The sequence below is a fragment of the Gymnodraco acuticeps genome, unplaced genomic scaffold (assembly GCF_902827175.1).
Source record: "Gymnodraco acuticeps unplaced genomic scaffold, fGymAcu1.1, whole genome shotgun sequence".
In the NCBI taxonomy this organism is placed as follows: Eukaryota; Metazoa; Chordata; class Actinopteri; order Perciformes; family Bathydraconidae; genus Gymnodraco; species Gymnodraco acuticeps.
Genome location: NW_022992309.1, coordinates 233098 through 260597, shown reverse-complemented (window position 1 = coordinate 260597; position 27500 = coordinate 233098). Strand labels below are relative to the sequence as shown.

Genomic DNA, 27500 nt, shown 5'->3' with positions numbered 1-27500 from the left:
TCACTCTGGTTTAATCTAGTTAGAATACACACACACAGCTGGATTCAATGCTGTTTATTGAAGTCTATCTGCAAACATCAGAGGGATATTGAACTCGCTGCAGGATGAATTAATGATGGAGACGTCAATGTCGTGTTGAATTCAAACAGTAATATCTGTGGGCTGAGGAGAGTCTTCATGTCGTCGTCAGCAGATAGCAGAGCGTGTGAAGCAGAGTTAATCATCGCTGTCCTCCACTCAATAAATCCCTTCATTTGGCAGGAAGGGGGTTTAGCAGAGACCAGCGCTGGAGATTTAGCTTTGCAGATCAGAACATTTTCAGATCTCTGACTGCAGGTTGAACTGTGGGATCAACAGACTCTAACACCGGGCACGTTGCTGTAGAAGTAGGCCATAGTGTTGTTGTTACTGTTATTATAATCATTCTTTGCAAGCCTTATTCTTGATTCAATCATTTGTACTATATGTACATTAACTCAATTTGCATGCTTGCATTCTGTTCTCACATGAGCTGTTTTGAGTGCATCCCAATGCAGAGTATGGCAACATGCACTAAGTACTTGGATGGTGCTTTCATAATGGTCAAAAAGTGGAGTGAAGATCGCTGGATACTTCTCACACTCAATGACAGCCATCTTGGCTAATTTGCTAAACTGGCGGGAACATTAGCAATAGCATTTGTTCCCGTAGCACTATATTAACAAACGTACCACTATGTATGTTTTGAGAAGAAGCCAATTTAAATGTTTTGGGGTTAAGTCTGTAATGATTTGGTGCCACAAACAAAATGGTTGCTAGCTAGCTGCCTAGCTTACACTGGCTACCGTCACTTCCTGTGAGTGCACAGCAGCTGTTTTTAATTTGAGACAACATTACATGGTGGTAATTCACACATTGCATACGTGTACGACAGGCAGGGTACTAAGGAAAGTGTTAGGAATTATTAAACCCCGAGAACAGGATCAACTGAAAAGAGTCCATGGAAGCTTATAAAAGTTAACAGCATTTAATTAAACAAAATACAACTGAGATTTTGTGAGTGGAGGCTCTCTCCCCATCAGCTGTTGCCTGGCGAGTGCAAGAGAGCGAATCTTGATTGCTCTTCCTGTTGTCCTGTGGTCTTCTCCTATTGGCCGGCGTGGACGGGGGCGTGTCCAATGCAAATCCTGTCGTTTTTCTCTTTGATTTCACTGTTTCAAAACCTAGTCTTCAGCCACATGCTAATGCTAACCAAAAATTGAAGCTAACAATATTTACACGCAGGAAGTCGTTGTGTGAACTTCCGGTTTTTCAGAATAAAACAGTTTTAAATTAAAAGTGTATTTAATTTCCGGTTTTCAGCATAAAACAGCTTTAAATTATAACCGTGTATTTAATTTAAATGACGCCATATAAACATTTTTATTTCTTACAAAATTATCCAAATGCAGTCAGTACATCTGTGTTTCTGCTAGCAGCATATTGCTAAAGTTAAATGAATGACATGTAACTTGTCCAAACGTGTTACCATCATTTATGTTGACTTGTGTTACTAGAAAGGCGTGGCGTGGCTAACATTGTAGCTGTTCCATCCACACTCAAAATAACGTCAAATAGACATAAATAAAGAAGCAACATTCATTTTCCATGCCCTAGGCAGAGTGTAGTTTATTCAGTTTCTCTACAAATATGAAGAACTGTCACTTCTTTGTTTTCTAATTCATCAACGTTAGTACGCTAGTAACAACAGGCGGATCATCTCATCGCTGATTGGCTTTCTTGAGACAGCGTCACATGAATTGTATTGCTCGGGTTGAAAAAATTGAATTATCTCATGGCACAAATGTGCGTCTGTTACCATTAGAATGTACAACAATATAATCTCTAACTTCTTCACTTGTGTGTTTGTGTAACTATTGTGTTTTATCCTGTAGACCAGGGGTGTCCAAACATTTTTCACTCAGGGCCACATACAGAAAAACACAAGAAGTGATGGGCCACTCACTCGAGGTATATTGCCTTATAAGTTAAGTTATAAGCTAGCAAAATCCATCAAATAGGAGTAAATTAGGCTTGATACTTGAATGTGCTTTAAGAAAAACAGCCTGCATCACAGCTTTCCATTAACAGGATTGAATTATTTTCATTTTATTACAAAATGGTTTGGCAGCTCATCCCTTCACACTAGGGCTGTCCCGAATACCATTTTTCGGGCTCCGGATATTCGGTAGTAATCAGCAGCGAATATTCGAATATTCGGCCAGCGCGGGGGGGAAACCACTTCAACACGTGTATTTCGTTTATTCACGGCATTCATTTTGTTATTCTACAGTATTGTTGTTTTATAGTTATTTGTTAATGTAACCCAATTTGTGTTCTTTGAAATTGAAAAGGATATCGCATTGTGTTTGTTGCTTTCGTTGCAGTTGTATATGTCTTAAGTGTAATTTGGCTTGGCTTCCTATTTTGTATGGACATGCTTTTATTTTGAAGGAGAGTTAGCGCTGTTGACAGGAAGTTAAGGAAATAAAGTAATATCGTATCGTAAATTGTTGTTGCTAAATATCCGAATAACGAAATTGAAACCCGAATAGTACTCCCAACAAACGAATATTCGGATATTCGGGTACAGCCCTACTTCACACCTCTGATTTCTATAATAAGGGGAAATATGAAGGGTATATTTCAAGCTTGTTATGAAAGTAAGTTATTGGACTATAAACGTTCCTTATTCTAGAGTCCATATGTGATTCTGTAAAGCCTCCTGCTGAAGTGAACGTAATATAATTCCAGTCATTGTGTATCTGATATCTCTGAAATATTAATGCTGAGTGTTTGCTCGCTCTTTCCAAACCATTTTGTCCCGTTAAAGGCTCTCTTAAATCTACTTATGCTCGGCTAAATCTGGACTCATAACTGATATTCTAAATGTGTGTTTGTTTTCCGTGTCACGCCGTGCGCCTCTCTCTTCACCCCTGAATTAAATTGAAAACATTATGATAATTATTACTATTATTAACCTAGCCTCATTATTTTCCATGTATCTGTTTTGTAAACCTCCTCCTGCTCTTAATGAGGTCTTGTTAAAAACATCCACATCACTGGCATTTGCCTTTTAATGATGCACTCTCCACGCTGATGCCCTTTATGGAGAGAAGACGCCGCCATTGATGCTCTTTCCAAAACAACATGGCCGCACCCGAGAGGCAGCGGATTATTTAGGGGGAGTTTTAATTTAATTGTAGTCTCCGTGGAGAAGCAGAGGCCTTAGGGGCCGAGTCAGAAATTGAATCAGTGCTGATTGCGTCCTGGGAGAGATGCACAATAACACACACACACACACACACACACACACACACACACACACACACACACACACACACACACACAGTAACACACACACACACAGTCACACACACACACATGCTCTGTGAGATATGGCCTCCGAGGGAAGACTGTGAGAAAGATGGCTGTGTGTGTGTGTGTGTGTGTGTGTGTGTGTGTGTGTGTGTGTGTGTGTGTGTGTGTGTGTGTGTGTGTGTGTGTGTGTGTGTGTGTGCACGTGTGTGTGTGTGTGTGTGTGTGTGTGTGTGGCGCCTTGGTGTTGGGATCAGGGGAGCACAGGTGCAAACCCCACTGCAGTCAGCATGTCGTTGTGTCTCCTATCTTATGGTTATTTAAGTGTGTGTGTGTGTGTGTGTGTGTGTGTGTGTGTGTGTGTGTGTGTGTGTGTGTGTGTGTGTGTGTGTGTGTGTGTGTGTGTGTGTGTGTGTGTGTGTGTGTGTGTGGCTTAAAGAAAACTCCTACACACACTCGGAGAGATTTCACTGTCTTTACGGGAACATGCTGCCGCCTCCACTGAATTAACGTCCGCCTCCACCTTCGTCGTAGAAAATTAAAACAGTTTTACTAAATAAAATCCCAGCCAGGAACATTTTAGATTGAATTTTTTGTACTTAATCCTCCTTTGGTTACCTCATTGTTATTGCTACGGCATTTACATGATCAATGTAATCTTATTCTACTTCCTACTGTTCTTGTTTGATCAGAATCGTGCAGTGTCACTGGGGAAATTGTGTTTTATTCAATTATATTTTTAGCAGAGGTGAAAGAAGTATTCAGATCCTTGACTTAATGAAATTACTAATACTGCAATGTTCAAATACTCCATGACATGTACAAGTGCTGCATTCATAATATAAGTTAAGTTAACGTTTAGTTATTAGGAGGTAAAGTACTCATTGCAGGAACAAATAAATACATATTTAACATAATTTATTATTTCAAATTGATGTCATCTTTTGGCAACCCAATTATTGTGTTTGGCGTATTTCATAATTTAGTTTATTTACATCAAAACATCGTATTTTATAAGTTTTGTGTGTAAAAAAAACCTGCATTTAGAAAGTAAGTAGTAGCTAAAGTTGTGTAAAGAGTAAATAGTGCAATATTCCCTTTGCATAGTAGTGGAGTAGAAGTATAAAGGCACGAGTAATGTACCTCATATTTGTACTTAAGTACTTGAGAATACAGTATACTTATTTAGTATTCGCAATGCCTTGTATGTAAACATTTGCCAATTTGTAATCAATGGAGTACATCGACTGGACTCTAATCGAATGCATCCCCAAACATCTGACCGCATCAGAACACATGTGCAGAGCTTCCAGCTGGTGTAAAACATCCTCTCTCTCCACGTATCGTTGATCTGTGAAGAGCGAGGAGTCAGAAACCCCTCCTCTTCACTCTGGACCCTTCCTCTTGAAACGAGCTTCAGATCTTCAGCGACAGACGGCTTTCTGTCAGCGACCCGGTTCTGTTTGAGTGAAAGAGACAGCGTGGCCTCTCCATGAAGAACATGAGACACAGTAGAGAGATGTCTTGGACATGATGATTATTAATTGAACGCTATAAGAGATTTATTGATTTGTTTATTCCACACATGGCAGTCATTTTAAAACCATGTTCACTTATACTGGTTGTTTTTGTTCTAGTGCATGGTGGAAAGGAGCAGGGAGAAGAACATTTTATTTAAGCAAAGCAATATTCTTTCAGTCGCTTACAAACACTGAAACATAAAACCAGAACACAGTCAACTTCATACTTTCTAATTACGTGTTCTTTATACATTTTATTAAACATAAAAATGTTCTTACAGCCCTTTAAATCATTCGGCAAAGAATTCCACTTTTTTACCCAAACTGTTTAAAAGCTCTCTCTTCAGTTTGAGTAGTTGCAGTCGGCTGTGGAGACATAAGGCGCGTTCACACGGGAGTACTTTTACCCGGACTTTTCCCGTTAAGTTCCGTTAGTGCCTGGAATTTTGCGTTCACACCAAAAAGAGAACTTAGTTCCGAGAACTTTTACCCCCTTTGTAGTGCCTGCTAGATAGGTGGGAATATCCTGGGGAGAAACAAGTGAATTGCAAACCACGCCCCGTACACCTCTGAAAGGTTTTGTGAAGCCGCCATTGTATTTGTTGGCATTAGCATTATTAGCATTAGCATTAGCCCCGTGCACCAACGGAGAAAGAATAACTTATGGCAACACAAAAGAAAACATGGGAGCGGTGGAGATGAGGAGGTGTCGGCGTTCTGGCGATTTACTCGGAAGGCTGCAGTAGAAGCTGCTGGGAGTCCCAGCAGCTTCTACTGAACCCCATCGTGTTGGTGAACTCGAATCAATAGATTAAATTTCGTGACTATAACACGAAATGCCGTGAGACTGGGGTGTGTGTTAACCACAGACCTTACTTCAGGCTAACAACCAAAAACACATTCAGAAAAACACTGAAGAGGGAAGTGCTGAAGTGCTGGATCATTTTCAGGTCTTACGTCTCATTCCTGCACCGCTCTATCCTCACATCCTAACCATTCGAGGTCAATGCCTTACCTCAACCATCTCATTAGGATTTAGCAAACAATAATACTACAGTATCTCCTCTGAAGGTAGCAGATGCTCAGGGCCTGTCCTGACACGTCTGCAACCTTTAATAACTCCACAAACACATGCCTCCCCCATGGGAGGACCATAGATACTCTGTGTCATTCCCCTAAACTGGCTGTGGAGGAAATTCCACTCCACAACAACCTGTTTGTTGAGAAATGAACAAATGATAGAAGTCTAGAGCAAAGTTTTGTTATTTAATAAAGTCAAAAAAGTCAATCTATTTCAGCTGAAGGGACAGAATCTAGCACAAGCCAATAATTACTAGACCTGACCACATGCAACGGAACATACAAGCACATCAAGGAAAGGGGAAGGTCTCAGCAAGAACATTTACATACATGGTAATTAAAAAGCTAATATTAATCCTAACAATGGTCGAAGAGACGGCCGTCTGTAAGGAAGCGAGAATTAGAAGCTAGACGTGAATTCAAACCGCGGGAAAATCAAACCAGAGAAGTAAGTTATATACCTACATGTGTTCAACACTTCATTCTGCTTCACTCTTTCGCTAAAGATTTTGAAGACATCCACGTTCTTGTGACACGTAAATCCTACGCTTCTTATGTTTTGGTGCGGGCTGCGTTCACACCAAGTTCACTAGCAAGCGCTCCGAGACCACCTATTTTAGTGGACCAGAGTCCGGTTGTTTCAGAGGTCACTTCAGAGGTCTCGGACTGCGTTCACACCGACCCAAACGACCCGCACCAAGCGGCTAAACGCCAGGGTTCGATTCAACCGGACTAAACGAGGATGGTGTGAACGCGACCTTAATGATAAATGTACTACGATACTAATAGTTTTGAACAAAGCGGTTCAGTTTAGCATCTTAAGCGAGCGTAAATGGAAAGGTATGTGTGTGTTCTTCAGAGAAGCATCACGGTGGAAGCAGTGGAGGGTGTGTGTGGAACTCTTTAAACACTTGCATCATGTGAATCCGCAGGAGGAAGCCTGGTGGGTGGAGGTGGAGAAATCCCCCGTGATGTTTCAGTTGCAGAGCGTTACATCAGCCAGGCTTTGCTCTGTTAAACACGCCTGCCTGCTCGTTACAGGATCACTGCTGAGGGAAAGGCTCCTGTCGTCCCTCAGAGTCCGAGGGAGGGCGGCCATGTTGAGTCACTGTGTGTGTGTGTGTGTGTGTGGTTTAACGGCAGATACGACACTCATTGTTCAAATTCAAGAGTCAAGTCTTTTAGCGTATAAAGACCTTTGCTATGATTTTTTAGAAACCTTTGACACTGAGTGAAGTAACCCGTGATCAGAGGTGGGAGAAGTACTCAGATCTTATACTTGAGTAAAAGTACAAGTACTCAGATCTTGTACTTGAGTAAAAGTACAAGTACTCAGATATTGTACTTGAGTAAAAGTACAAGTACTCAGATCTTGTACTTGAGTAAAAGTAGAAGTACTCAGACCTTATACTTGAGTAAAAGTACAAGTACTCAGATCTTGTACTTGAGTAAAAGTACAAGTACTCAGATCTTGTACTTGAGAAAAAGTACAAGTACTCAGATCTTGTACTTGAGTAAAAGTACAAGTACTCAGATCTTGTACTTGAGAAAAAGTACAAGTACTCAGATCTTGTTCTTGAGTAAAAGTAGAAGTACTCAGATCTTATACTTGAGTAAAAGTAGAAGTACTCAGATCTTGTACTTGAATAAAAGTAGAAGTACTCAGATCTTGTACTTGAGAAAAAGTACAAGTACTCAGATCTTGTGCTTGAGTAAAAGTAGAAGTACTCAGATCTTGTACTTGAGTAAAAGTAGAAGTACTCAGATCTTGTGCTTGAGTAAAAGTAGAAGTACTCAGATCTTGTACTTGAGTAAAAGTAGAAGTACTCAGATATTGTACTTGAGTAAAAGTAGAAGTACTCAGATATTGTACTTGAGTAAAAGTAGAAGTACTCAGATCTTGTGCTTGAGTAAAAGTAGAAGTACTCAGATCTTGTACTTGAGTAAAAGTAGAAGTACTCAGATCTTGTTCTTGAGTAAATGTAGAAGTACTCAGATATTGTGCTTGAGTAAAAGTAGAAGTACTCAGATCTTGTGCTTGAGTAAAAGTAGAAGTACTCAGATCTTGTACTTGAGTAAAAGTAGAAGTACTCAGATCTTGTTCTTGAGTACAAGTAGAAGTACCAGAGTGTAGGAATACTCTGTTACAGTAAAAGTCCTGCATTCAAAATGTTCCTCAAGTGAAAGTAGAAAAGTATTCTCATCAAAATATAGTGAAAGTAGCGACAGTGAAAGTAGTCATTGTGCAGATTGGTCCATTTCAGAATAATATCTATGATATGTTTTATAATGATTGATCATGAAAGTGTTCTCAAAGCTGGTGAAGGTGCAGCTAGTTTGAAGTACTTTGTATACTGCAGGGTAGCTGGTGGATTTACTCCAGGTGGAACTAAAGTCTGATTCAACACTTGATTAGATTTCACATCATTCATCCACATCTGTAAAGTAACTAAAGGGATTAAATACATGTAGTGGAGTAAAAGTACACAGTAGCATAACATGGAAGTATCTAAAATTGTAATTGAGTAAATGTCCTTAGTTACTCTCCACCTCTGCCCGTGATGTCTCGGGGTCAGTCGGTACATGTTTAACGTACCGTGTGACGCTGTTCAACAAATCATCCGTCCGTGTGCGAACTCACCAAACAGAGGGTTCTCTATGCAGATGAAAAGCTACTAATCCATGCATACTGCTGTCTGACGCTGACATTACTACAAGACCTTCATCAGAGTCATCATGACCCAGAGCCTGAGGATGGTGTATTATTTAAAAGGAGTCTATACATCGTAAAGTAATGAGGTCATGGAAATAGACGCCCTATTTATAAAATATTCAGCTGTGGTGTTTTCGCACTATAGTGCTACTCTACATCAGCCCAGAGTGTAAAGCACTTAAAGTGTGTGTGTGTGTGTGTGTGTGTGTGTGTGTGTGTGTGTGTGTGGGTGTGTGTGTGTGTGTGTGTGTGTGTGTGTGTGTGTGTGTGAGGCCTAGCATTACTATACTTGTGGGGACCTAAATCTGTCTACACAGTCACGTGTGGGGACTCGCCTCCCTTATGGGGACAAATTGGAGGTCCCCATGAGGGGAATCATTAATGTTAGGGTGAAGACTTGGTTAGGTTTAGGATTAGGGTTAAGGGTAAAGTTAAGGGTTAGGGTTAGGCATGTGTTGGTTATGGTTAAGGTTAGGATAAGTCTCCAGGAAATGCATGTAAATCAATGTAATGTCCCCTGAAGTGATGTATGCATGGTATGTGTGTGTGTGTGTGTGTGTGTGTGTGTGTGTTCACTCTTACAAACTTGAACAAGTGTAAACACAAACCCACATCCGAGAGACTTGATTTAAGAGCATAATAAACACATGTTTTATTGCTAGACTGATCCCATTGACACCATCTGGGTTATATCTCTTTGAAATGTGCACAGACATCATTTTTAAGAGTAAGGTTAGTTTCATATTCTATCTGATGTCTGAAGCAAAAGGTGCATAATAACACATTGTAATATCTAATAACTGGAAGTAGCCTGAACATTGTATTTAATGCAAATGTGTGACTGAGATCATGTGAGCAATTACGACCTGTTGAACCTCGTAACAAAAACCGGTATGCAAACGGTTATAAAGGAGTGATTATTGAAGTACAAGGGATTTAAAGGTGTTTGTTTACCTGCAGTATTGAGAAGTGTGGAGTTGGACTGGTTCAAATACAGCTTGTTGCACGTCCTTTCTCAATTTCCTGACCCTCCATTTCCAGTCAACTGTCAGCTATCCCAAATATACAAAAACAATCCAACATAGTGCCGTTTAAACCCGGACACCGAGGCACTTTCTGAGCTGCAGATGACAAAATAATTCATTCGTATTGAAGCAGATTGATTGTATTGCACAAAAAAGCACATTTTATTTGTCTTCTAACACTATAACGGTTAACTAGGAGTGAACATTTAGCACAAACAAAAGAATGAAATGCATTAATGCATAAGGAAATGTTTGACAACCAAGACTGAAGCTTGTGATTTGACCAGTTATTCTGTTCTTGACAGAGAAAATCCTGTTTGTTTTTCATGTATTGTGTCTTGATATTTGTCTGTTGATGTTAAACATGGAGCTGCTGTGATGCTGGTCACCTTTCAGACTTGATCTGACCATTAAAGTATCCAGAGAGGGCAAAAGTATAACATCCTTTACTCAAGTAGAAGTACAGATACTCGTGTTTAAAAGTACTCTGGTAAAAGTAGAAGTACTGACTAAACTTCTTTACTCAAGTGAAAGTAAAGAACTTTGAAGTGTACTTCAGTAAAAAGTACCCATAACTAGCAGCTGTTTTAAAGAGTACCTGACCTCCCTTTATATTAATAGAACAATAATGTCATTGTTAGCTAATGAATGTTTCCATGCTGAACAACGGCAACATGACAACGTTTCCATTGGTCCCTCTTCTTTAGAGAAGACCAGGAAATGATGGATACACGGATCGTGTTCAAATCAATAGGCACGCAATGACTCTAAAGAATAATGATCACGCATCAAACACACATTCAGACTAAAGGAACCAGCTGTTTGGAAAATGAGAGAAGTAGAAAGTACAGGTATTTGAGTTCAACATGTAAGAAGTAGAAAGTACAGGTATTTGAGTTCAACATGTAAGAAGTAGAAAGTACAGGTATTTGAGTTCAACATGTAAGAAGTAGAAAGTACAGGTATTTGAGTTCAACATGTAAGAAGTAGAAAGTACAGGTATTAGTGTTCAACATGTAAGAAGTAGAAAGTACAGGTATTTGAGTTCAACATGTAAGAAGTAGAAAGTACAGGTATTTGTGTTCAACATGTGAGAAGTAGAAAGTACAGGTATTTGTGTTCAACATGTAAGAAGTAGAAAGTACAGGTATTTGAGTTCAACATGTAAGAAGTAGAAAGTACAGGTATTTGTGTTCAACATGTAAGAAGTAGAAAGTACAGGTATTTCAGTTCAACATGTAAGAAGTAGAAAGTACAGGTATTTGTGTTCAACATGTAAGAAGTAGAAAGTACAGGTATTTGAGTTCAACATGTAAGAAGTAGAAAGTACAGGTATTTGAGTTCAACATGTAAGAAGTAGAAAGTACAGGTATTTGTGTTCAACATGTGAGAAGTAGAAAGTACAGGTATTTGAGTTCAACATGTAAGAAGTAGAAAGTACAGGTATTAGAGTTCAACATGTAAGAAGTAGAAAGTACAGGTATTTGAGTTCAACATGTAAGAAGTAGAAAGTACAGGTATTTGAGTTCAACATGTAAGAAGTAGAAAGTACAGGTATTTGTGTTCAACATGTAAGAAGTAGAAAGTACAGGTATTTGAGTTCAACATGTAAGAAGTAGAAAGTACAGGTATTTGTGTTCAACATGTGAGAAGTAGAAAGTACAGGTATTTGAGTTCAACATGTAAGAAGTAGAAAGTACAGGTATTTGAGTTCAACATGTAAGAAGTAGAAAGTACAGGTATTTGTGTTCAACATGTAAGAAGTAGAAAGTACAGGTATTTGAGTTCAACATGTAAGAAGTAGAAAGTACAGGTATTTGAGTTCAACATGAAGAAGTAGAAAGTACAGGTATTTGTGTTCAACATGTAAGAAGAAGAAAGTACAGGTATTTGGGTTCAACATGTAAGAAGTAGAAAGTACAGGTATTTGAGTTCAACATGTAAGAAGTAGAAAGTACAGGTATTTGTGTTCAACATGTAAGAAGAAGAAAGTACAGGTATTTGAGTTCAACATGTAAGAAGTAGAAAGTACAGGTATTTGGGTTCAACATGTGAGAAGTAGAAAGTACAGGTATTTGTGTTCAACATGTAAGAAGTAGAAAGTACAGGTATTTGTGTTCAACATGTAAGAAGTAGAAAGTACAGGTATTTGTGTTCAACATGTAAGAAGTAGAAAGTACAAGTATTTGAGTTCAACATGTGAGAAGTAGAAAGTGCAGGTATTTGAGTTCAACATGTAAGAAGTAGAAAGTACAGGTATTTGGGTTCAACATGAGAGAAGTAGAAAGTACAGGTATTTGAGTTCAACATGTAAGAAGTAGAAAGTACAGGTATTTGAGTTCAACATGTAAGAAGTAGAAAGTACAGGTATTTGAGTTCAACATGAGAGAAGTAGAAAGTACAGGTATTTGGGTTCAACATGAGAGAAGTAGAAAGTACAGGTATTTGAGTTCAACATGTAAGAAGTAGAAAGTACAGGTATTTGAGTTCAACATGTAAGAAGTAGAAAGTACAGGTATTTGAGTTCAACATGTAAGAAGTAGAAAGTACAGGTATTTGAGTTCAACTTGTAAGAAGTAGAAAGTACAGGTATTTGAGTTCAACTTGTAAGAAGTAGAAAGTACAGGTATTTGTGTTCAACATGTAAGAAGTAGAAAGTACAGGTATTTGAGTTCAACATGTAAGAAGTAGAAAGTACAGGTATTTGAGTTCAACATGTAAGAAGTAGAAAGTACAGGTATTTGAGTTCAACATGTAAGAAGTAGAAAGTACAGGTATTTGGGTTCAACATGTAAGAAGTAGAAAGTACAGGTATTTGAGTTAAACATGTAAGAAGTAGAAAGTACAGGTATTTGTGTTCAACATGTAAGAAGTAGAAAGTACAGGTATTTGAGTTCAACATGTGAGAAGTAGAAAGTACAGGTATTTGAGTTCCACATGTAATAAGTAGAAAGTACAGGTATTTGTGTTTAACATGTAAGAAGTAGAAAGTACAGGTATTTGTGTTTAACATGTAAGAAGTAGAAAGTACAGGTATTTGTGTTCAACATGTAAGAAGTAGAAAGTACAGGTATTTGAGTTCAACATGTAAGAAGTAGAAAGTACAGGTATTTGAGTTCAACATGTAAGAAGTAGAAAGTACAGGTATTTGAGTTCAACATGTAAGAAGTAGAAAGTACAGGTATTTGGGTTCAACATGTAAGAAGTAGAAAGTACAGGTATTTGTGTTCAACATGTAAGAAGTAGAAAGTACAGGTATTTGAGTTCAACATGTAAGAAGTAGAAAGTACAGGTATTTGGGTTCAACATGTAAGAAGTAGAAAGTACAGGTATTTGTGTTCAACATGTAAGAAGTAGAAAGTACAGGTATTTGAGTTCAACATGTAAGAAGTAGAAAGTACAGGTATTTGTGTTCAACATGTAATAAGTAGAAAGTACAGGTATTTGAGTTCCACATGTAAGAAGTAGAAAGTACAGGTATTTGAGTTCCACATGTAAGAAGTAGAAAGTACAGGTATTTGGGTTCAACATGTGAGAAGTAGAAAGTACAGGTATTTGGGTTCAACATGTAAGAAGTAGAAAGTACAGGTATTTGGGTTCAACATGTAAGAAGTAGAAAGTACAGGTATTTGTGTTCAACATGTGAGAAGTACAAAGTAAAAAGTGGTGGAGTAAAGTACTCATACCAGAAAAATGTACTTACTACAGTAACAAAGTATTTGTACTCCACTACTTCCCACCTCTGATCGTATCATATGTGATATCTCACCCTCTGTGTGTGTGTGTGTGTGTGTGTGTGTGTGTGTGTGTGTGTGTGTGTGTGTGTGTGTGTGTGTGTGTATGTGTGTGTGTGTGTGTGTGTGTGTGTGTGTGTGTGTGTGTGTGTGTGTGTTTCAGGTGGCGGCTCAGGCGGTGCTGTTCCTCTGTATGAACACAGCGGGGGTCTTCATCAGTTATCTGTCGGACCGGGCTCAGCGTCAGGCCTTCCTGGAGACGAGGCGCTGCATCGAGGCGCGGCTGAGGCTGGAGACAGAGAACCAGAGACAGGTGAGGACAACAACAACACAATAACGCTCAAACAAGGTTTAAGGCCAAAGATTCAAGCGGGAAAGTATTTTGTTGAAAGGTGCTTTATAAAGAAACTTGCGTTGCCTAATGCCGCTCAAAGAAGGTCAACGCTGTGGGTGGTAACTGTTGTATTCAGAGACAAAGTGTGCCATAGTTTATAGACTGGAATCAATGGAGGAAAGTCCTCAAACCCTGAAAATGACTCAACGTTTGTTTGATGCTGATTAACGAAAGTTTGTGGCTAACTGATAACAATTAGAAAGTGCAAACCGCTTTGTCCAAAGTAAAGCATCTCAAATCTAAATGTTGTCCAAAACTAAAGACCTTGTTCGTGTTGATTAGCGAATATTTTATTGTTTTCTTCTATGACGCAAATGGGTGTCAATCAACTGGAAGGGTCAATGGTTATATCCCAAGTCCATGCAGTCAACATGTTGAAGTGTGCTTGTGTTAATGCTAAACCCCACATTGCTCCTGGAGGCGTGTTTCTGGCATTGCAGTGTCGAGAGAACTGGAGGATGAAACCTCTTTATTGGTCACTCATGTTCATGCACACACGCAGTGACATGTGTTCTCTGCTTTGTACCCATCCTAGGACTTGGAGCAGTGCAAGTTGATTTGGATAAATCAAATCAAAAATCAAATCAAGTTTTATTTATATAGCACATTTATAAATTATTTTTGGTGGAGCCAAAGTGCTGTACATATAATAAAAACAGCCTACAGTAGAAACACTTTACAGCAAATACAACAGCACAGATTGTTCAGAATATCAGTGTGAGAAAAACGACACCCTCTGTCCTTAGACCCTCTGTCCTTAGACCCTCTGTCCTTAGACCCTCTGTCCTCAGACCCTCTGTCCGTAGACCCTCTGTCCTTAGACCCCTCTGTCCTAGACCCTCTGTCCTTAGACCCTCTGTCCTTAGACCCTCTGTCCTTCAGACCCTCTGTCCGTAGACCCTCTGTCCTAGACCTCTGTCCTTAGACCCTCTGTCCTTAGACCCTCTGTCCTTAGACCCTCTGTCCTCAGACCCTCTGTCCTTAGACCCTCTGTCCTTAGACCCTCTGTCCTTAGACCCTCTGTCCTTAGACCCTCTGTCCTTAGACCCTCTGTCCTCAGACCCTCTGTCCTTAGACCCTCTGTCCTTAGACCCTCACATCGTACAAGGAATGACTTCCAGAGAAAACCCACAGTTTAAAGGGAACATGGGAGAAACCTCAGGGAGAGCAACAGAGGAGGGATCCCTCTCCCAGGACAGACAGACGTGCAATAGATGCCGTGTGTAAATCCAAGAGATAATACATTTACAGCATAGACCGAATGTTAGGAAATGCATGTGTCTGTAATAATAAGATGAATCCACGAGGATGTCAGCTACAATCCTGAGGAAGCCATCAGGGAAGCAGCATGACGAGACCCAAGGCAGGACCGCAGAGACAGGTTCAGCCACGACCCGAAGTCCACGACTTAATCCAGAACTCGGGATAGAGGATCCAGGACACAGGACTACAGCAAGAGGATCAGCCTCGACTCCGGATCCCGGCGTAGATATAGATACAAAACAAGAACAAAGATTTGGCTGGGTTAATCGGAAGAAGAGAATACACAGACACAGACAGAGAGGGAGAAGGTCATTGGAGAAAAGTTATTCTTGATAACCCTCTAGAAAGATCTCATGAACTTCCCCACTCAATCTATCAAGACCCGAGCAGTTCTATTAGAAGTCCAAGGTACAGGCACGTGCAAAATGCATGTAATAAGCATTGCTCACACGCTAAACAACACACTTGATGTGGTAAAGACAGCCAGTGTTTCTTTGACCTCCTGTTGTTGAGTGATGTAGCTCAGTGTGCACAGACTTTGATAAATAAAGCAGAGCGATTGATGGATTTCAGTCGACAGCACTGACTGTTTGCAGCTCGGCTAATGAGCCCGCAGAGAGGACAGGAACACGGACGCTACATCGATCCGCTGCTAACTGGGCATCAGTGTGGTGGACACACACACGCACACACACACACACACACACGCGCACACACACACACTGCTGCAAACACTGCCTAACAAGCTACCAAACACACACACACACACACACACACACACACACACGCACACACATACTGAAATAGAATCAACATAGTCTGAGTCAGATGGGCACAGAAGTATAAACACACACACACACACACACACACACACACACACACACACACACACACACACACACACACACAGCGACAGAGGGCTTTGTTTACGCAGTGGAGTGGACGGCCGGGCTCTGAGAAGCCACAGAAAGCTTTTACGCTGGCGTGTTTCCTGGAAGGTTTTTGGCTCTGAGCTGTAATGGAGCGAGATGTCTTGATGTGAACCAATCATGGCCTTTCATTTCTGTCTACATGCTGTAAGAACACAGAGCAATGTTTCTGTCATAAGGCCACACTGTGTGTGTTTCTTTAAAGTGTGACTGTGACATGAGACAGGAGTCAGGTTCACATCCAGATAAACCACCGTTGTTTCCGTCTATCTATGCGAGTAGCAGCAGGTGGCTTTTCTCCAGTCAGAAAGTACTAAATGTAAATCTGACATTTGTGTTATTATCATATATTATTGTGAGGAAGGTTAGGGCACATCAGATCTGTGTGCAGCTGATGAGAATATTCCTCACTAGCAATAGACCGTTTACCATTTATTTTATGGGCAAATAGAAAACTGCTAATACAAGTATTAAACAGAAACAATGTTGTCCCCACCACATTGCATTAAGATAATGTGTTTAAAATGTTCTGAAAGTAGCGTGCACAAAGAACTAGCCACTTTGTTTATTTATGTATTTATTTAGTACAATCTGGAGGACTGTTCTCACTGTGTATTTCTGTAAACGCAAGTGGTGCAATTTGTACCTGCGATAATTGTAATATTAAAGTCATAATTGAATAGAGAATAGCTTTGCAGCAGCGTAGTTACTTCGTGGTCTGCCACAAGCGAGCGGCAGGAGCGGGGCTGAGCATCAGCTGGCTGCTTGGCTTGCTGTTCAAAACACCTTTTTTTGTATCCATATCTCTCGCTAGAATCTCCCACCATCCAACAACAACAACAACAACAACGTCAAGCCTTTGGGCTCTGAAACTACGGGGCGGGCCGAGGACAAATACGCATACACATAACATAATTAGTGGCATTAAAAAAAAAATGGCGTTACGTTATTAACGCGTTAACTTGGCAGCCCTAAATATAATAAATAATGACACAGCAAAAGTACATCCTTTCCACTGGAAAGACCCTGTCCCCCCTCACTTTCCTTGCTCATGGTTTTCTAATGCAGGGGTTCCCAAACTTTGCCATGCCAAGGACCCCATATAGCATTATCCTCTTTTTTAAATGATGAGTACATTATGATGTAACACAATATTAAACAGTAATATCAACATTAAACATATTTTTAAAGCATTTTTAAAGTGATTTCTGTCTTTATAATATTATATAATTTTGAACAGTAATATGAACAATTAACATATATTTTTTGCATTTTTGAAAGCTACTTATGCCTTAATAATATTATATATAATATTCAACAGTAATATTATCAATAAACATATTTATATTCATATATATAAACATCAATATTTGCTACATCCGTGCTCTCATCCGGCTGCAGAGCGAAATATTCACTAGCTCTCACTTGCTCCAAAAGCTGAGCAGATACTCAGTTTCACTCTCAGTAGCGGCAGCTCGATTCTGATTGGCTTGAAGGGCGGTCGTGAGATTTAAAAACAATAAAATAAAATATTAATAAATAAAAAATATTAAAAGATTGGCATCAAAGGACACATAGATTGATAGATATGCAGTTATTAATAACATCTAAAAAAGAAAAAAATGTAATTCCGCTTTCCCTCAAACTTTGCGTGACCCCCCTGGCGGCCCCTGGCGGCCCCCGGGGGGTCGGGCCCCCACTTTGAAAAACACTGTTCTAATGTACCTAAAGATGATGCTTTAAGTAAAAAATGATGTTTTCCCTCTCCCAAAAGGACTGATTTGATGTAGTGTAATTCCCAACAGCAGCCCTGAGAGTATTTTCTGAATGCCCCAAAATGGCGATATAATAGAATCAATTTTATTTTTAATAAACTGATGTTTACTGTTTTGGATGAAAGCTCTCACGGTTCAGCACAGATTATGAATAGGAAATCAGCTTCAGGCGGCAACTCTAAATTGGACCTTAAAGCTGAATTTAAACTGAAGACCCCCCCCCCCCACAAGCGACAATAAAAGCAGCACGGAGGAACAAAGTGTTTTCCACTGAACCTTTAACCCCATCGGAGGGACGGTTGAAGATGGAAGTTGTCAGGGAGCTGCAGCAGGGCTTTAGCTCGCGGCTAAATTCAAGCTACGCTAATGACTTTCAAAGCTAATCTGACACTGAGTCCCCTGGCTCTCATCTGACTGAAAGCAAAGTGTGTGTCCAGTGAAGCAAACACACACCGCCCACTGTACACACTGCAAAACATGTGCAGACGTGAGATGCAGTTAGATTGACCAACAGTGTAGTCAAATGAGATTTATTTACTTTTTAAATATTCACTTATATTTTCCTGAAATATGTGAGAAAAGCCAAGCTGACGTGTTTTTACAGCTGAAATTAAAATAATTGTGAGTTCATGTGATTTATTTCCTCCAACTATGCAATATATAACACCCTTAACATAAAAAGAAAGAAGTACAACAGTGAAATAGACATTGTTCAAGAAAAAGAGAAATACAAGACAGAGAGATAAGACATCATGCAAAATGAAATACTGTACAGTAGAATAAATACCGTGTACCCGTATAAACAAGTTTTCTACCTGGAAGTTATTTTAAGCAAAAATATAGGCTGCATGAGGTATTTCTTTTAAAACTGTAAACCAGCTACAGTTTGAGTGACCGCTGACTCCCTGTGGTGCAGCGAAGACAAAACAAAAAACAAAAATGAGGGTCAGACTCTAAATGTAAATTCAAGATGCCACTCTGTAAAATCCACATTTCTTGCAGTGTATCTGCACCTCCACACCCTGCAGCGTTCGCTTGTGATGCAGCAGAGGAAGCATTAGCAACGCTCCACTGCTGAGTTTCTGTCTAGACTTTCATTTGGGGATGCTCTGCTCCACTTTCTGCACCGAGAGCAGCTCAACCAACACAGTTTACACATTACACAACTACACTGAGTGATGGAGGGGTGACGTATTCTTGTAGTGGACCCTGAAGGCAGCATCTCCCTGGTTCCATCCACAACAAGCCAATGGGATTTCTCCATGTGATTTTGGATTATTGCAGAAAATAATCTCCACATATTAACGCCACTTTATAATTTATGAAGTAAAAAGCTAATGTTGGGCTATAAAGGAACCACAGCACGGTCACATGACTTCACGTCACCACCGCTAAGCTAAAGGCGGCTAATGTTGGGCTATAAAGGAACTAAAGCATGGTCACATGACTTCACGTCACCACCGCTAAGCTAAAGGAGGCTAATGTTGGGCTATAAAGGAACTACAGCACGGTCACATGACTTCCCGTCACCACCGCTAAGCTAAAGGAGGCTAATGTTGGGCTATAAAGGAACTACAGCACGGTCACTTGACTTCACGTCACCACCGCTAAGCTAAAGGAGGCTAATGTTGGGCTATAAAGGAACTACAGCACGGTCACATGACTTCACGTCACCACCGCTAAGCTAAAGGAGGCTAATGTTGAGCTATAAAGGAACTACAGCACGGTCACATGACTTCACGTCACCACCGCTAAGCTAAAGGAGGCTAATGCTGGGCTATAAAGGAACTACAGCACGGTCACATGACTTCACGTCACCACCGCTAAGCTAAAGGTGGCTAATGTTGGGCTATAAAGGAACTACAGCACGTTCACATGACTTTACGTCACCACCGCTAAGCTAAAGGTGGCTAATGTTGGGCTATGAAGGAACTACAGCACGGTCACATGACTTCATGTCACCACCGCTAAGCTAAAGGAGGCTAACGTTGGGCTATAAAGGAACTACAGCACGGTCACATGACTTCACGTCACCACTGCTAAGCTAAAGGCAGCTAATGTTTGGCTATAAAGGAACTACAGCACGGTCACATGACTTCAGGTCACCACCGCTAAGCTAAAGGCGGCTAATGTTGGGCTATAAAGGAACTCCAGCACGGTCACATGACTTCACGTCACCACCGCTAAGCAACAGTAAAGGCGGCTAATGTTGGGCTATGAACGAACTACAGCACGGTCACATGACTTTACGTCACCACCGTTAAGCTAAAGGTGGCTAATGTTGGGCTATGAAGGAACTACAGCACGGTCACATGACTTCACGTCACCACCGCTAAGATAAAGGCGGCTAATGTTGGGCTATAAAGGAACTACAGCACGGTCACTTGACTTCACGTCACCACCGCTAAGCTAAAGGAGGCTAATGTTTGGCTATAAAGGAACTACAGCACGGTCACTTGACTTCACGTCACCACCGCTAAGCTAAAGGAGGCTAATGTTGGGCTATAAAGGAACTACAGCACGGTCACTTGACTTCACGTCACCACCGCTAAGCTAAAGGAGGCTAATGTTGGGCTATAAAGGAACTACAGCACGGTCACATGACTTCACGTCACCACCGCTAAGCTAAAGGAGGCTAATGTTGGGCTATAAAGGAACTACAGCACGGTCACATGACTTCACGTCACTACCGCTAAGCTAAAGGAGGCTAATGTTGGGCTATAAAGGAACTACAGCACGGTCACATGACTTCACGTCACCACCGCTAAGATAAAGGCGGATAATGTTGGGCTATAAAGGAACTACAGCACATTCACATGACTTCACGTCACCACCGCTAAGCTAAAGGCGGCTAATGTTGGGCATGATGACGTTTAGTCGTCTCATTTAGACATTTGTTAGCAACCGCCGTTTTTAAAATCACCAGTGGGGCATTGACTGACGTATTTATGTCGTAGAATAAAGGCGTTTTAGAACTTATCCTACTCTTGTGTGGTTAAGTGACAAAAAGGCAGAAGTAAATCAGCATTATCGGATTGTTTTTGTCCTTCACTGGTACAATAATGAAGGAAAGATTTAAAAAAATGTTGTTGTAAAAAGTGATCTGAGCACAGGATACTCTCTCTCTCTTCGGGTCTGGAGGTTTGAAGAGGCTCTTCAGATCTCATGGAGCCTCCTCAGCTTCACAGAGTTCACATGAGGGTGAAACATGTATTTTTGTACTGGAAACTGTACAGAGTGCATTAGGAGCCAGAAAGGCCGAAAATAACATGCATTGTATTCTTCACATCAACAGTAGACACATATATTGGTTCATGTGTTATGAAACATTTGTGTTTTTATATCTGCATCGTTTCTGAAGCTGTGTTTCTACTAATGGAAATGTTTTAGCTTTTGCGCCTGACTGAAAGTTAGATTTATTTTTGTGTGAGCGAATCGCAGTGTTTGATTGATGCAACAATTGTTTATTAAAACTAGGGCTGTCAAGTTAACACGTTAATAACGCGTTAACGCAAAAAAAAAATTAACGCCACCAATTATTTTAACGCGATTAACGCATGTGTATTTTTTTTCCTCGGCCGCCCCGTAGTTTCAGAGCGCATCGAGTTTAAAATACCATCTACAAGCTGATGCTGACAGCCCCGCTCCTGCCGCCCGCTTGTGGCAGACCACACTTCCGCTCACCGGCAGGCACCGACTGGCTGTTGGGAGGACCGGGAGGGTGTGTGTATGTGTGGCCCGAGCGAGAGAGAGACCTTACGTGCATTGTTGTTGTTAGCATCTGGTGCTAGCTAGCTGCGCTAACGGATATGGAGCTGTTTAAATGAAAACAGAGGAGCGACATTTCGCCACAACTGCGCCGAGCACTTGACTTTATGCAGGAAGCCAGACAGTGGGACATTGTACGAAAAGTCAGCACACTCAGCACGGATAGTGCGCAACATGATTGCAGCGTCCAAGCAGCTCCCGTTCGAGCATATGCCTTGAGTTGCACATAGCTCCAACGATCACACACACACACACACCAGGGCTTCCGCTAGGATTTTTTCTCGCCGGTCAAATGTCCGGGCAGAATTTATTTTACCGGACAAATTTGAAACTTACCGGTGATATTTCAATAATAATAATAATAAGAGTTGTGTTGCAGAGTTTCCGTTAGCAGGTAATTACCGGATTATGAGCAGATATGCTGATGTTTAAAACTCAGTTCACGGGGCTCATTTTTATATTACTTCAGTTTATAATCGTAACAGATCGAAAAAATTAATATTCATTTTTCAGTAAATGATTCCACAAACAACATAATTATTACATTCAAACAAACTACTTGTAGTAGATGAAGTACATTATTCAAAAGTTTACATTAACTTTGAATAATAAACACGGGAGCAACGGATCAATCTCTTTTCCCCTCTCCCTCCCTCTCTCTCCCTGACAGCCCGTCAGTTTCCTCATGCAGCTCCTGCAGGCTCGCTAAACAGAGGGCGGGGCTTCAGGTGATTATGCAGAGCTGCGTTGTCTCTGTCAGACTCAGCAGCTGATCTGATCTCTCTCGCGTGTCCGGTTATACTTCACTCGCGTTTATGTCCATATCGATCAGATCCAGCTCTCCTGATCGGGCTTTATAGAGAGCATCGATCAAACTATTAATAGTGAATATCGGCCGATAATGACCGGCGGCCGATCTATCGGAGCCTTCCTAATTAATACCAGACATTTTGACCGGCAGTTTTTGAATTTACCGGTTTTTAATAAATGTTACCAGCTAAAAACCGGTAATTACCGGCTAACGGAAACCCTGACACACACACACACACACACACACACACACACACACACACACACACCACACACACACACCAGTTGTATTGTATTATTGTATGAGAGGTTGAGGTTGTTGTGTTTAATATATTCATGAGAATATTTGTCATTGTTCCAAATGATAATAAAACATTAGCATAAAGCATATTTGTCCACTCATATGTTGATAAGAGTATTAAAAACTTGAAAAATATTCCTCTAAGGTACATTTAGAACAGATCAAAAATGTGCGATTAATCGCGATTAACTATTTTAATCGACTGACAGCCCTAATTAAAACCCTTTAACACAAAGTTAATCCTTGAGAGTTTATTTGCAGTTATTAAAAATGTGAAGCCACAAAGTCCATTATTTGTTGGTTGTGTTCTGACATTTCTGCGTAGAGAAAGTTGTGTGTTGGTTGAAACAGAAACTGAGCGATTGTTTGCCAGGTGGCAGCGTGTCGGGACGTAAAGCTCAGAGATATTTATTTTTCCTGAGGATCTTCCTGCTGCAGGAGCTTAGCCTGGCAGAGACACAGTCAGCTCTTAAATCATTCCTTACAGACGGACTTTATGTAACTTGTTTTTACAACATGCTGCTCCCGTGTTTGCCAGTTTAATACCAACTCTCTGACTTCAGTTAAATCCTCTTTGCTTAATCTTGATGCTGTGTTATTCACCGTAGTACATTAATCTCTGGGGAGATGTAAATACATTACGTGTTTAAGCTTAAATAATCAAAGTTGCAGCAGGAAATCTCAAACGTGACATTTGTATTTCTCCATTACTGTACATAATGCTTACGGAGCCCAAACAAAATGGTGTTTCTTTATCAAGGCAAGGCAAGTTTATTTATATAGCACTTTTCAACACAAGGCAATTCAAAGTGCTTTACAAAAAACGAAAGACATTAAGAAAATGGCATTTAAAATCAGTCATTAAAAAGAAAAGCTAATAAAATAAACATTAAAAGAAAAAAGTACATGGATAAAAGTTACAGTGCAGTTTAAGATATGAATAGTTCAATTAAAAGCAGCGACAAAAAGAAAAGTCTTCAGCCTGGATTTAAAAGTAGTCAATTGAACAATGAATCAGTATCTCCGTCATGGAAGGATTGACGGTCAGTCTAGAAAACATATATGATAACATTGTTAAACAAGATGATATATTAAGAAAGGTCACTTATTTGTAAGAGAAGAAGAGTAAACCAGCACGGCTCTCATCTCATTATATCCAAATGTGTAATAATTATTTGGCTGTTGGCTGTTTCTGAGAACTAATGAGATGCTTTTCTCCCCCCGCAGGAGAGACTGGTGTTATCAGTCCTGCCTCGTTTTGTAGTTTTGGAAATGATCAACGACATGACAAATGTAGACGACGAACACCTCCAGCATCAGTTCCACAGAATCTACATCCACCGCTACGAGAATGTCAGGTGAGGACATGAGTGTAGTTTATTCATTTAACGTGTATGTGTGTGGACAGGGGTTTTTTTCGATAAAGTTTGGAAAAATTGCTTTTAAAAAATACCTTTGAATTTGTGTTGGACATAGTGATCCGTTATGACTCATTCGGAGGGAACATTTCACATAAATGGTCCATTTTGAATTCTGAAAAAAGAAAAAGATAGATGAGGCATGCTCTTAAATGGAGAGGTGCAGGAATGAGTCCTAAAACCGTGACATGAGTCAGCATTTCAGCACTTCCTGTCTCCTGGTCTGGATATAAATGGTTTTCTGAATGTGTTTTTGGTTGTTAGCTTCAAATGAGGTCTGTGGTTAAAAGTGTTTTTACAGTTTCTTTATACGACATAAAATACGTCAGTGTATGCCCCACTGGAGAATTTTAAAACTGCGGTTGCTAACAAGTGTCTAAATGAGACGACTTAATGTCATCACGCCCAACATTAGCCACCTTTAGCTTAGCGGTGGTGAGGTGAAGTCATGTGACCGTGCTGTAGTTCCTTTATAGCCCAACATTAGCCACCTTTAGCTTAGCGGTGGTGACGTGAAGTCATGTGACCGTGCGTTTAGTTCCTTTATAGCCCAACATTAGCCACCTTTAGCTTAGAGGTGGAGACGTGAAGTCATGTGACCGTGCTGTGTAGTTCCTTTATAGCCCAACATTAGCCACTTTAGCTTAGCGGTGGTGACGTGAAGTCATGTGACCGTGCTTGTAGTTCCTTCATAGCCCAACATTAGCCTCCTTTAGCTTAGCGGTGGTGACGTGAAGTCATGTGACCGTGCTTGTAGTTCCTTTATAGCCCAACATTAGCCACCTTTAGTTTAGCGGTGGTGAGGTGAAGTCATGTGACCATGCTGTAGTTCCTTTATAGCCCAACATTAGCCACCTTTAGCTTAGAGGTGGAGACGTGAAGTCATGTGACCGTGCTGTAATTCCTTTATAGCCCAACATTAGCAACCTTTAGCTTAGCGGTGGTGAAGTGAAGTCATGTGACCGTGCTGTAGTTCCTTTATAGCCCAACATTAGCCACCTTTAGCTTAGCGGTGGTGACGTGAAGTCATGTGACCGTGCTGTAGTTCCTTTATAGCCCCAACATTAGCCACCTTTAGTTTAGCTGGTGGTGAGGTGAAGTCATGGACCATGCTGTAGTTCCTTTATAGCCCAACATTAGCCACCTTTAGCTTAGCGGTGGTGACGTGAAGTCATGTGACCGTGCTGCAGTTCCTTTATAGCCAAACATTAGCCACCTTTAGTTTAGCGGTGGTGATGTGAAGTCATGTGACCGTTGCTGTAGTTCCTTTATTAGCCCAACATTAGCCACCTTTAGTTTTAGCGGTGGTGATGTGAAGTCATGTGGACCGTGCTGTAGTTCCTTTATAGCCAAACATTAGCCACCTTTAGTTTAGCGGTGGTGACGTGAAGTCATGTGACCGTGCTGTAGTTCCTTTACAGCCCAACGTTAGGTACCTTTAGCTTAGCGGTGGTCACGTGAAGTTATGTGACCATGGCGTGCTGTAGTTCCTTTATAGCCTATCGTTAGCTTTTTACTTCAGAATCATAAAGTGGTGGTGTCATATGTGGAGATTATCCTGCTGAACTAAATGTGTAAGTATCATAACGTTCGTTTGACACAGAGAGCTTATTTTCTGCAATAATCCAAATCACCATTGGTTTTTTCCAGCAGGAGCCAGGTTGATGCTGCCTTCAGGGTCCATTTACAGAAATATGACATTCCTGCACCACTCTATTGTTGAAATACTGTCTATACAGGATATAAAGCTAATTAATGTCAATTAAAACAATGTTTGCTGATCAAGCAAATTATCCAACGTATGCTAGTTTCTGCAGGTTCTAGAAGCTAACTGACCCTGAACAGTGTTGTTTCAGATACATTATTATATATAATTCCATGTTATTATGAAGTGTTTGGATGGTGAAGAACTGGATATTGAAGTGACATTTCTATATTTTATTCAGCATTCTTTTCGCAGATGTCAAAGGCTTCACTAACCTCTCCACGACGCTGTCGGCGCAGGAGCTGGTGCGAAATGTTTGAACGAACTCTTTGCACGCTTCGACCGCCTCGCACACGTAAGAGATTTCACTAAATTCATGAGTGTTTTTTCTTTAAATGTTTGTCCCGTCCCATTTCAGCATCAAACACTCGCACTATTACAAAGAACAGTTGTGGTCAGTTTAGACCAGTGTTTCTCTAACTGTTTCATACCAAGGACCACTTAACCAATAAAAAAACACTCGCTGACCACCTAACTCCACAAATATCCAAAATCACATCGTTTTTCTAGAACAGATTACAAATCGCCTGAAAATGGTACAAACAAGTGGCAACATGTTTGATGAAGGTGTTGCGCTGGGCTATATCATGCAATCAAAAGCGAAACTTACGCTGGCTCCATTGCGGAGATATTCCCGCGAGAGTGCGGTAAACTTAAATGTATTTATTTATTTCAAATGTTACCAATATACTCACGGACCACTAGGGGGCGCTCACTGACCACCAGTGGTCCGAGGACCACACTTTGAGAAGCACTGGTTTAGACCCATTGTGTGATTTAAGTCGGAGTATATGGTGCTATTTTTATGTCCAAGTAAAGATGCCTTCAATGAGCATTTTCTGATCTGAAAGCTTTCTAATAAACTACTCAGTTTATATCTCAGACTTTAAATATACGATGTGTTTCACATTGAGAAAACACAGGATCGGATCACAATTAAACATGACATTTGCTTTCCACTCTGGTTTCTTGGGAGTTAATCTCTCTTCAGTGAAGCTAAATAAAGAAACTCCATTAGCCGCATGAATATTTCATTCAGAACAACAGAGGGAATAACTGATCCAGCGCTGTCTCATATCAGATCCAGCCGCGCTTCACCAGGCAGGATTTCACAGACTCGACAGAAAGCGTTTTCATGTTGTTTAATTGCGTTTTATAAGCCTATATATTTATATGTTCCATTTCGTAGAAGACAGAGGCGGTGCACTCAATCTTGTTTACCGAATCATTTGAAATCTAGGTGTTATTTCAGACCTTTTACTTTCTATATTTTGAATTGTATTGTAGGTGAAGTTATTGAAAGATGTGAGGATGTTCAGCAGGCATGTAAGGAGGAAACCCCAAATGATGAGATGAACTACAAAACGACACTATATTTTCCTTTATTGACGGTGACTGGACTTAGAGACTCATTTTTTAATCAAAAGACAGCTGACACCTGTCACATCATGTCAGAAAATACATTTTTAAACTCTTAAATACTTAACGACGCATGTTGTTCTGTCTTAGGGTTACTCAATCGACTACTGCAGGTTGTGTTTCGTGTGTAGTAAAAACTACAAATATTTCTGTAAATATCTTTAGATAAATCAGAAGACATATTTTATACATTCCTTTAAGGACACATGTTTGGACTACACATCCAGAGAAAGATGACACGTATAAACAA

General features: G+C 40.4%; 1 protein-coding gene across 1 annotated transcript in view; it reads left to right on the top strand.

Annotated features, from left to right (window-relative positions):
• The window catches only part of adcy8 (adenylate cyclase 8 (brain)), a 161631-nt gene that overhangs the window by 45832 nt on the left and 88299 nt on the right, over positions 1 to 27500 (top strand). The window contains exons 3-4 of the mRNA XM_034208202.1: positions 13572 to 13721; positions 23876 to 24006. Coding sequence (XP_034064093.1) covers positions 13572 to 13721; positions 23876 to 24006 — 281 coding nt within the window. The remainder of the gene's footprint in view (positions 1 to 13571; positions 13722 to 23875; positions 24007 to 27500) is intronic.